The sequence below is a fragment of the Natator depressus genome, chromosome 14 (genome assembly GCF_965152275.1).
Source record: "Natator depressus isolate rNatDep1 chromosome 14, rNatDep2.hap1, whole genome shotgun sequence".
Classification (NCBI taxonomy): domain Eukaryota; kingdom Metazoa; phylum Chordata; order Testudines; family Cheloniidae; genus Natator; species Natator depressus.
In genome coordinates this window covers 26136270-26148495 of record NC_134247.1, presented here as the reverse complement: position 1 = coordinate 26148495, position 12226 = coordinate 26136270, and the positions used below count along the sequence as shown (strand labels likewise).

Here is a 12226-nt window from a genome sequence, read left to right as displayed (position 1 = left end):
GAGCGAATGACGCCATCCAACCCCCACACTGCGCAGGAGATGGCCATTAACACACTGCAGCATTTCCCCGGCTTCTGAATGCTGGTGCCCACCCCTTCAGGCTGCTCATGGTACTCCCTGACCACCCCACCCCCAGCCCAATCCCCATTCCTCTTGCTCACAGGCGGTGGGTAAGTGTGCAGGGTGTGACCCCTCCTCACCTTTCTGACATGCTGGCAGGAGCCGTGAAGTTAGCCATGTTGGTGTATGAGGTGTCTTCATTGATCTGAGGTAATGCTCCACTGAAATTAATGGAGCAGAATACCTCAGAGTTATTGTTTCAGGCTCTACACAAACTCAGGAAGGCATTGCTGTATCAATTACACTTGATTCAAGTTCTGAAGGTTTTCTTTGCATAGTTAGTCTCTAATCGCTAGAGACTGACTTTAAAAAAAATGAAAGCTGGAGGACAATTGAGATGCCTGTCCAGGGCCCGCTCCCCCCACCCAGCCTTTTGTGCCCCTCCTGGGGGAGCATATGCCACACTTTGGGGAACAGTGGCCTCAATACATCAGAGATCCCTCTGTCAGGTACAGAGACGTATACTGTCCATCCCCCTACCAAATCAACCTTACTTAGACACACTCACAAAGACAACCTTAACTTTGCCCTCTGTCTGATGCCAGTGTCCCTGCAAGATTAACCTTTTATTTCCCATAGGTCTTCTCCCAGATAATAACTCATCTTCACAGGGCTGAATAAAGGAGGCCGGAACAGAGATCAGATGCATGCCCTTCCATTTATTTGTATCAGCTAATGTACATCTACCCTGACTGCAGACATCCATATTGCATGGGAAACCTCTGCAGTCGCACTCTGGGACCTCATTCCTCCAATTTCTGTAGATAAATAAATAAAGATACTTTAGAAGTTACTGGAATAATGGAATGGCCACGGGGGCTAGAATCTCAACATGATTTTAAGTGTGCAGTTAGGGGCAACAATGTGCAAAACGGCAGGCAAAGAAACAATGATTTCCAGGCTGCAGCTGGCAGGCCTGCAGCGTGAGAGGAGGGGTCTATAGGTAGATCCTTGCGGAAGGCAATGCAGCTTGGGGATTTACAGCAGCTGACCGGCCCCATGTTTTGTGAGTGCTCTCTGTCCCCTTAGGTTGGCGGACATGGCACAGCAGACTGCCACAGTACGGATGAGCCAGTCCACCGGAAGCCCAGTGAGGTGCGAGAGGCAGCATTGTAGAGGCAGCAGGGAATGCAGTTTAGCTTGGTGCTGCCTGGGGACAAGTACATGGTGGCTCCCTCTAGTGGGAGTGGCAGGACATGGGCCAGTGAAATGCCACACAGCTACTAGGGTAGGTGCCTGCTGAAGGACTCATTTATGTGGCTTTTGGGGCTCATGTCTTGCCTTCACCAAACGTGCTCCCCATGCTGAGGTGAGAAAGACAGTCCCTGATGGAGAACGGACAGAAGAGCCTCACTGTCCATAGAACCTCCAGCTCTCTCGGTGGCCAGTTTTTAGTCCCTTTAATATGGGCTCCATTGATTTTGTACGTTGCTAGTCTATTTATCTGAATGGCTGGTGGCATTAAGTCAAATGTCTTACTGATGTCCAATATATTCCATGGGCACAGTTCCCTCTACCAACCAGCCAACCTTGAGAGCATGACAAAGAGCATTAATTCATTTGACAGGATCTATTTACCATCAAACCAGGTTGATTGGCATTAATTACAACACACAGTCAGATTCCAGGGCCAGAAGGGACCACTGTGACCTCCTGTATAGCGCAGGTCCTAGGACTTCCCCAAATTAATGCCTGCTTCAACTAGAGCAGACCTATTGAAAAACAGCCAATCTTGATTTTAAAATTGCCAGTGATGGAGAATCCCCCAGAACCCTTAGTAAGTTGTTCCAATGGTTAATTTCCCTCATTGTGAAAAATGTTCACCTTATTTCCAATTGGAATTTGTCTAATTTCAACTACCAGCTGTTCGATCACATGTGACCTTTCTCTGCTAGACTGAAGAGGCCGTTAGACTGGGATCAAATCACCCCTAAACCTTCTCTTTGTTTTGCTAAGTCATTCTTCATTGATTGAATCCAGTATCAGCCTTTCCATGATCTTGACTAGGACTGATGCCAGACTAACTGGCTGATAGTTATCCCAGGGTGCAATATGTCAGTATCAAACTAAAAACTCCATTTTGTATTTTATCTTGAATACATGTGTGATGCAGTAGGGAGCGGGGTGGTGTGACGCAGCAGGAGGGGGGAGTGTTGACCTGGGAATGTGGCAGGGGAGTTTCATTGGGGATGGGATAACTGAGAGCCTGTACCCTGAGCCAGGAGGGGGATGGGGAGGTAACATCTCTGCCTGGGAAACTGGACAAAGGCTGCAGGAGAGAGCCTGCTGGGGGTTTTTGGTTTCAGTTTTGTGCTGGGTGGTGGAACGCAGGGAACCCCAAGGCTGGGGTCTAAGCTCCCTGCCCCCCAGAAGGACTTGACTGAGGGGTACCCACAAGCTCTGTTTTAGACTGTATTCCTATTGTCCAATAAACCTTCCATTTTACTGGCTGGCTGAGAGTCACGGTGAATCCCAGGAAGAGGGGTGCAGGGCCCAGACTCCCCCACACTCCATGACAACATGTACAATGATAATAATAAATGTGCCAGGGCAGCTGCTTGAATTGCACTCCAGACAGCAGCCCTGACCCCAGAGAGTGCTTGACACCTCGATGGAGGACTATCACTGGGAATGACTCTTTCCTACTTGCCCATTGCCCTGGAACAATGGTTTTCTCTGCAGGTGATGGAGGGGGCTGCAGTGTGCAGGGAAGCACATGGCAAGGAGCCAGAGACTCTATGAGCTGGGTGCTGGCGGCTCCTAGAAAGGGGTTACCCATCGCACCACGTAGCAGGACGTGCAGGAGAGAGAGGGCTGGAGGGGCTCCGAAAAGGTGACAAACCTTGAGCTGGGAGAAGGGGTGAGCTCAGGATGGGGGGAAGGCATGTCTCAGGGCTTTCTTATTTTCAGAGATCTGTAACTCTGAAGTGCTTTAGGAATGAAGTCACTGTGGATAAGAAATTTCGAGCCCTGTGCTCACCTTGCTTCCGATGTCACGGCTCTTGGACCGCAGCTTGTTGTCCTGGGATTCAGCGATGTTCGCTCGTTCCTCAGCCTCCTCCAACTCATGCTGGGCCTTGCGACGCCGCAACAGGTGGGTGCTGGCCTGCTCCTCCTGTAGAGCCAAAAAGTGCCGTCAGCACCATGCCTGCCCAGCGTCCTGAGTACCCGGGCCCCGCCCAGCACCATCAGTGTCTGTGCCCTACCCAGTGCTGTTACCGCCTGCGCCCTGCCTGGCACTGTCAGCACCATGTCTCACGAAGTACCCTCGGCTAATGCCATGTGTACCCGCACTGTCCTGCCCAGCACCATCAGGGATGGTGTCCTTAGCTTCTGTTTGCCAGAAGCTGGGAATGGGCGACAGGGGATGGATCACTCCATGATTACCTGTTCTGTTCATTCCCTCTGGGGCACCTGGCATTGGCCACTCTCAGAAGACCAGATACTGGGCTGGATGGACCTTTGATCTGACCCGGTGTGGCCGTTCTTATATTCTTAGCAGCGCCCGCACCCTGCCCAGAGCCCTCTGCCTACCCCATCTGCACTCACATTCTGCACCGTACAATCAGCACCCACACCTGGCCCAGCATGCTCAGAATCATGCCCCACCCAGCATCAGCAGCGCCCCGCCACGCCACACCCAGCCCCGTGCCAGCAGCAACCACCCCACTCAGCGTCAGCAGCGCCCTGCTATGCCATCTCCAGCACAATCAACCCCGTGCCCTACCCAGCGCCAGGCCTCAGAGAATGCCACAGCTCTCCTAGCACCCTGCACAGCACTGTGCCCCACACCGGGCCGGCTTTAGGTTTTTTGCTGCCCCAAGCAAAAAATTTGCCTCCCCAAGCTCAGGTGGGGCTGGGGTTCGCAGGCGGGGCTGGAAGCAGAGGGAGTGATGTCACCTTCTCCCAGTGCCTGCAGGGGCTTTACCCGCTCCCCCGCCCGGCCGCGCAGAGAAGCCCTGATATAAGGGGTGGCACAAGGCAGCACAGCAGCCAGTGCGCAGATGGGGCGGCCCAGCCCCGGTTCCCTGGCAGGACTCGCCCTCTCCTCCCCAAGTAGCGGCTGGGGCCTGGCAGCTCAGCATCCCACAGCTGGGGCTTTCCCTTCCCACTGCGGCCCGGGGCGCGGCGCCCTCGCCCCGTCTAAGTGGCGCAGCTCCTAGAGTGCAACTGCCCCGAAAAAAAAGGAAGGCCGGATTGTGCCGCCCCTGGAAATGTGCTGCCCCAAGCACCTGCTTGCTTTGCTGGTGCCTAGAGCCGGTCGTAGCCCTGCCAGCTAGTTACACTTCCCCGGGTAGATACACCCTACGTCTGTGAGCAATTAGGGATCTTAGGCGGAGATTTCCAAAACTGCCAGGGGATTTGGATCCCCGCCCCCATTCCGTCCACATGAAAGGATTTGGGTGTCCTGAGGCCAAGGCAGCTTTGCAAATCTTTGCTCAGCAGATTGGCGGACTCTGTACTCACGGCCTCCTCAGCTTGTCTGTTGTAGGCTTTCACTTTCAGCTGCAGTTTGTCTACCAAGTCCTGGAGCCGGACAACTTTCTTCTTGTCTTCTTCAGACTGCAGGGAATGCAACAGCAATATGGTCCGGCTGGGGAGGCCAGTGTCTGGGATGTGCCTGGGATGCAGCGCAGGTGCAACGGAAGCTGCTGTTCCCAGTGGTACCTGGTAACTGATTTCCTTGAGCCTTCTTTCGTATTTGCCTACCCCTTTAATGGACTCTATTCCTCGCTTCTGCTCAGCATCAAGCTCATTCTCCAGCTGCTGAACCTAAGCACAGTAAGACGGTGAAGAGAGCAAACAGCAAAGGAAAGAGCTGCATGTGCATAACAGCCCTGGGCCCTGATGGCCAAGGCGGTAGAAGACACCTCTTCTGCCTGTGGATGGGCCAGGAGACTTGGTGACGCCAAGTGAATCCTCTGGCCGCTGCTCTGGGGCATGGGGGCCGATGGGGTCTGGTCCAGTCACAGTTATGCAGTGCCACGCCTGCTTGCACCTTACAGCCAAAGACAGCGATGGGCCCGTGGCTCTACGGCAGCCGGGGAGGGCAGGGGAAGGGAGGGAGCAGGGGGCGAGGTGCTGGCAGGGACAGCTCAGGCTGTATTTGCCTCTTGCACTCAGGCTTTGCCACCGCACTGCAGCCGAACAGGATACGTATGTTCCAGTAGACGCCAGAAAAAAGCAAACGCCAAGCCCAGCCACTCCGGATGAGTAGACCCCACCCAAGGGCCTGGACACATCCCCAGCAGAGACCTCTATATCCTCATGCCCGCTTGAGATAGGATTCACATGAGCTCCCCCCACGATCCATCTGCTCGGCTCTCAAGGGCCACCCCACCCCTCTGGGCATGCTGGAGCACCGAGCCCGAGATTAGGAGTCCCTAACACCAAGTGGGCCAGGGTTCACCCCAGAGGCGGAACAATTCAGCCCCTACCCACCCAAGCAGAGGCCTCCACCTTAGCCACCACCACCTTAGCATAGCCATGATGGAATGGCCATAGAAACTTCAAACCCGGTCCATCCCCTTCCTCAAACCCTGCCTGGCCCTGATCCCCAAATCCCCAAACCTTGGCTTTGGAGACAGTCTCCACGTTACTAGCCAGGTCGTCAGTCTCCATCTTCAGTTCACTCTTCTCCTTCTCCAGCTTCTGCTTGACTCGTTGCAGGTTGTCGATTTGCTCCCCAAGCTCTGCCGTGCTGTCCGCGTGCTTCTTCCGGAGGGCGGCGGCTGTGGCTTCGTGCTGCAGAGTGGCCTCCTCAAGGTCTCGGCGCATTTTCCGGAATTCTGCCTCACGCTTCTTGTTCATCTCAATCTGAACCGCTGTGGCTCCACCAGCTTCTTCCAGACGCTCACTGATCTCCTCGAGTTCCCTGGAGAGATCAGCCCGCTGCTTCTCTGCTTTCGCTCGAGAGGCACGTTCAGCCTCTGACTCCTCCCTCAGCTCCTCCATGCGGGCCTGTGAGGGTTAATTGGTGAAATCAAGAGTTCTGAAGTTTGGAATTAGTATTAGGGGACAGCAGCGCTTACACTTCCATTGTTGTAGGCACAAAGGATGAAGTTCATCCTTTAGGCCTCACCAGAAATTACACTGGCCTGTGGCCTCGGACAAACAATACGCATTCTGGAGCAGTGGCGGATGGAAGGCCTGATATTTCAAAAAGCTACATATCGGAGCTCTATAGATTTCATAGAATTTAGGGCTGGAAGGGATCGTTAGATCATCCAGTCTCATCTCACATGTAACACGGGCCACTAAACTTCACCCAGATACTCCTATATTGAGTACAATGATGTTAGTTAGACTAAAAGATTCCAGCAGTCAGCAGACTAAATTATTGTGTGCCACGGCCAAAGAATAGGAGAAACCAGGAAGCCACCAAGGCCTCAGGCCCCTGCAATGGCAGGAAGTTATATAATTAAAAAGCCAGCATTGCACCTTTGTAATGGGTTAAGAGATTTGACTCTATCTCTTGTAAATCTTGAGATATTGCAACATTATTCTCGAAACTGTCAGACCAGAACAGACCAGTATCCTATCTCCTACAGTGACCAGTATCTATACTTCTGAACGAGATGAAAGAAATCCTGAATTGGGGAGTTCTGGGATATCCTGCCCACAGAGGAAATGTCTGCCTAATCCTGTCATTCAAAGGGTGATTTCTGTCCTGAATCATAAGGATTTATATCACTTTCATTTGTATCCTTAATCTTGTCACTCTGGATGTTCTTGTTACTCTATAAATATCCAATTTGTTTTGGAAGCCTGCTAAGATCTTGGTCTCAACGATACCTTGTGACAATGAGTTCCACGGGCTAACTGCACATTACTTAACAACTATTTCCTTTTATAGGCTTCAAATTTGCTGTCTTTCAGTTTTAAAGAATGGTCCCTTAGTTTTGAGTTATGACAAAGGATGAAAAGGAATGCCTGCTTTACCTTCTCTGTGCCATTCATTATTTTGTATTTCTTCATACGACGGTCTTTCCTTGTCTCTAACAATTTCCAACACCTATCTCTGAACTGTCTCTATTTCTGCTGTATGGTTTAGATGGCCAGAACTTCACACACTATTCCAGAGGAGGTCAAATAGTTGATTTATGTAATGCCGTTAGAATATTTTCAGTGTTATTTTGCATCCTGTTTCTTATACATCCCGACATTTCATTTGTTTTGTTAACCACCATGGCACACGGCAGAGGTCATCACTGAGCCATCCACAGTGATGCCCAGATCTCTTCCCTGAGTTGTTACAATTCACTTTGAGCCTGGTAAGCTACACAAGTGGTTCAAATTATTCCCTCCAATTTGCATTACCTGGCATTTGTCAGCACTGAAGTTCATCTGTCATTGTTTTGACCATTGTGTTGACCATTGTTGATCATTGAACAGTGAATCTCCTCACAGGCTTCTCCAGCCTTGACTAACCCAAATAATTTTATATTACCTGCAGATGTTGCTGCCTTGATGCTCATCCCCTTTTGGAGATCATTTATAAACAACACAGTCCTAGTCATGGAACCATGGGGGTCCTACTGGTCGCCTTTCGTGATGAAAACCAAGCAGTATTCCTATTTTTTGTTTTCTGCCCCCCTGCCGGTTTCTGGTCCGTGCCAGTACTTTCCCTCTTGCCACATGGCTGCTTCAGTTCCATAACAGTCTCTTCAGAAGGACTTTGTCAAAGCCTTTTTGAAAGTCCAAATAAATCATGTCAACCAATTTTCTTCTACTCGTTTGACATTTGTAAATAATGCTTATGGATGAGTGAGTCATAATTTTCCTTTGCAGAAGCTGTGGTGTTTAGTCCCTACTACATCGTGATAATGGAAAAGCCTTTAAAGCAATTTTTAAAGGTTTCTAAACTGTATTTTTTTTGCAATTTTTCATCCTTTAAATTACCTGTATGTTTGGACATGTGGTACTAAAGTAGCTTTACAGGTGGAGAGATACAGAAAAGAAAGAAGTTTATTTTACTTTGAACTTTAAAGGCCCTCAGGAGAAAGTTGGTGTTTCCAGAAGAAAAAAATTTGGAAATGAAATTCTCCCTGACAAGCCAGCTCCATTGCTTCATTACCAGGATGGTTCACATTTTTGTGGGACATTAGGACAGAGTTAAGGTACTTTGTGGAAACTAAACCCCAATTTTTCTGATTTTCAATGGCATTTCCCCCCAAAACTGCAATGTTCTAACATTGTTTATTTTCTCTGAGGGATGTACATTTCCAACCCTGATCATATCTTAACAAAGTTTGCTGTCTGGAAATTACTTTTTATTTTAACTTTATTTCTGGACATTCAGAACTGTACATATGCACAGGAGAATATCACTGTATATACAAAAACAACAAGGAGTCCGGTGGCACCTTAACGACTAACAGATTTATTTGAGCATAAGCATTTGTGGGTAAGAACTTCACTTCTTCAGATGCAAGTGAGGTTTTTACCCACAAAAGCCTATGCTCAAATAAACCTGTTAGTCTTTAAGGTGCCACCGGACTCCTTGTTGTTTTTGTGGATGCAAAGGCCAAGCCCAGCCACTCCGGATGAGCAGCCCCCACCCAAGGGCCTGGACACATCCCCAGCAGAGACCTCCATGTCCTCATGCCCGCTTGAGATAGGATTCACATGAGCTCCTCCCAAGACCCATCTGCGTGGCTCTCAAGGGCCACCCCACCCCTCTGGGCATCCTGGAGCACCAAGCCCGAGATTAGGAGTCCCTAACAACAAGTGGGCCAGGGTTCACCCCAGAGGCGAAACAATTCAGCCCCTACCCACCCAAGCAGAGGCCTCTGTGAGGCCTGCCACCACCACCTTAGCATAGCCATGATGGAGTGGCCATAGAAACCTCAAACCCGGTCCATCCCCTTCCTCAAACCCTGCCTGGCCCTGATCCCCAAATCCCCAAACCTTGGCTTTGGAGACAGTCTCCACGTTACTAGCCAGGTCGTCAGTCTCCATCTTCAGTTCACTCTTCTCCTTCTCCAGCTTCTGCTTGACTCGTTGCAGGTTGTCGATTTGCTCCCCAAGCTCTGCCGTGCTGTCCGCGTGCTTCTTCCGGAGGGCGGCGGCTGTGGCTTCGTGCAGCAGAGTGGCCTCCTCAAGGTCTCGGCGCATTTTCCGGAATTCTGCCTCACGCTTCTTGTTCATCTCAATCTGAACCGCTGTGGCTCCACCAGCTTCTTCCAGACGCTCACTGATCTCCTCGAGTTCCCTGGAGAGATCAGCCCGCTGCTTCTCTGCTTTCGCTCGAGAGGCACGTTCAGCCTCTGACTCCTCCCTCAGCTCCTCCATGCGGGCCTGTGAGGGTTAATTGGTGAAATCAAGAGTTCTGAAGTTTGGAATTAGTATTAGGGGACAGCAGCGCTTACACTTCCATTGTTGTAGGCACAAAGGATGAAGTTCATCCTTTAGGCCTCACCAGAAATTACACTGGCCTGTGGCCTCGGACAAACAATACGCATTCTGGAGCAGTGGCGGATGGAAGGCCTGATATTTCAAAAAGCTACATATCGGAGCTCTATAGATTTCATAGAATTTAGGGCTGGAAGGGATCGTTAGATCATCCAGTCTCATCTCACATGTAACACGGGCCACTAAACTTCACCCAGATACTCCTATATTGAGTACAATGATGTTAGTTAGACTAAAAGATTCCAGCAGTCAGCAGACTAAATTATTGTGTGCCACGGCCAAAGAATAGGAGAAACCAGGAAGCCACCAAGGCCTCAGGCCCCTGCAATGGCAGGAAGTTATATAATTAAAAAGCCAGCATTGCACCTTTGTAATGGGTTAAGAGATTTGACTCTATCTCTTGTAAATCTTGAGATATTGCAACATTATTCTCGAAACTGTCAGACCAGAACAGACCAGTATCCTATCTCCTACAGTGACCAGTATCTATACTTCTGAACGAGATGAAAGAAATCCTGAATTGGGGAGTTCTGGGATATCCTGCCCACAGAGGAAATGTCTGCCTAATCCTGTCATTCAAAGGGTGATTTCTGTCCTGAATCATAAGGATTTATATCACTTTCATTTGTATCCTTAATCTTGTCACTCTGGATGTTCTTGTTACTCTATAAATATCCAATTTGTTTTGGAAGCCTGCTAAGATCTTGGTCTCAACGATACCTTGTGACAATGAGTTCCACGGGCTAACTGCACATTACTTAACAACTATTTCCTTTTATAGGCTTCAAATTTGCTGTCTTTCAGTTTTAAAGAATGGTCCCTTAGTTTTGAGTTATGACAAAGGATGAAAAGGAATGCCTGCTTTACCTTCTCTGTGCCATTCATTATTTTGTATTTCTTCATACGACGGTCTTTCCTTGTCTCTAACAATTTCCAACACCTATCTCTGAACTGTCTCTATTTCTGCTGTATGGTTTAGATGGCCAGAACTTCACACACTATTCCAGAGGAGGTCAAATAGTTGATTTATGTAATGCCGTTAGAATATTTTCAGTGTTATTTTGCATCCTGTTTCTTATACATCCCGACATTTCATTTGTTTTGTTAACCACCATGGCACACGGCAGAGGTCATCACTGAGCCATCCACAGTGATGCCCAGATCTCTTCCCTGAGTTGTTACAATTCACTTTGAGCCTGGTAAGCTACACAAGTGGTTCAAATTATTCCCTCCAATTTGCATTACCTGGCATTTGTCAGCACTGAAGTTCATCTGTCATTGTTTTGACCATTGTGTTGACCATTGTTGATCATTGAACAGTGAATCTCCTCACAGGCTTCTCCAGCCTTGACTAACCCAAATAATTTTATATTACCTGCAGATGTTGCTGCCTTGATGCTCATCCCCTTTTGGAGATCATTTATAAACAACACAGTCCTAGTCATGGAACCATGGGGGTCCTACTGGTCGCCTTTCGTGATGAAAACCAAGCAGTATTCCTATTTTTTGTTTTCTGCCCCCCTGCCGGTTTCTGGTCCGTGCCAGTACTTTCCCTCTTGCCACATGGCTGCTTCAGTTCCATAACAGTCTCTTCAGAAGGACTTTGTCAAAGCCTTTTTGAAAGTCCAAATAAATCATGTCAACCAATTTTCTTCTACTCGTTTGACATTTGTAAATAATGCTTATGGATGAGTGAGTCATAATTTTCCTTTGCAGAAGCTGTGGTGTTTAGTCCCTACTACATCGTGATAATGGAAAAGCCTTTAAAGCAATTTTTAAAGGTTTCTAAACTGTATTTTTTTTGCAATTTTTCATCCTTTAAATTACCTGTATGTTTGGACATGTGGTACTAAAGTAGCTTTACAGGTGGAGAGATACAGAAAAGAAAGAAGTTTATTTTACTTTGAACTTTAAAGGCCCTCAGGAGAAAGTTGGTGTTTCCAGAAGAAAAAAATTTGGAAATGAAATTCTCCCTGACAAGCCAGCTCCATTGCTTCATTACCAGGATGGTTCACATTTTTGTGGGACATTAGGACAGAGTTAAGGTACTTTGTGGAAACTAAACCCCAATTTTTCTGATTTTCAATGGCATTTCCCCCCAAAACTGCAATGTTCTAACATTGTTTATTTTCTCTGAGGGATGTACATTTCCAACCCTGATCATATCTTAACAAAGTTTGCTGTCTGGAAATTACTTTTTATTTTAACTTTATTTCTGGACATTCAGAACTGTACATATGCACAGGAGAATATCACTGTATATACAAAAACAACAAGGAGTCCGGTGGCACCTTAACGACTAACAGATTTATTTGAGCATAAGCATTTGTGGGTAAGAACTTCACTTCTTCAGATGCAAGTGAGGTTTTTACCCACAAAAGCCTATGCTCAAATAAACCTGTTAGTCTTTAAGGTGCCACCGGACTCCTTGTTGTTTTTGTGGATGCAAAGGCCAAGCCCAGCCACTCCGGATGAGCAGCCCCCACCCAAGGGCCTGGACACATCCCCAGCAGAGACCTCCATGTCCTCATGCCCGCTTGAGATAGGATTCACATGAGCTCCTCCCAAGACCCATCTGCGTGGCTCTCAAGGGCCACCCCACCCCTCTGGGCATCCTGGAGCACCAAGCCCGAGATTAGGAGTCCCTAACAACAAGTGGGCCAGGGTTCACCCCAGAGGCGAAACAATTCAG

The 12226-nt window shown here is 48.6% G+C and overlaps 1 protein-coding gene and 1 pseudogene across 1 annotated transcript in view; both read right to left on the bottom strand.

Annotated features, from left to right (window-relative positions):
- Positions 1 to 238, bottom strand: part of LOC141998823 (myosin-1B-like) — a 39125-nt pseudogene extending 38887 nt beyond the window's left edge.
- Positions 239 to 775: 537 nt separating this feature from the next.
- LOC141998822 (uncharacterized) overlaps positions 776 to 12226 on the bottom strand; it is a 69182-nt gene continuing 57731 nt past the window's right edge. The window contains 5 exon segments of the mRNA XM_074971802.1: positions 776 to 878; positions 3101 to 3235; positions 4588 to 4893; positions 5692 to 6081; positions 9031 to 9420. Coding sequence (XP_074827903.1) covers positions 864 to 878; positions 3101 to 3235; positions 4588 to 4893; positions 5692 to 6081; positions 9031 to 9420 — 1236 coding nt within the window. The 3' untranslated portion in view covers positions 776 to 863.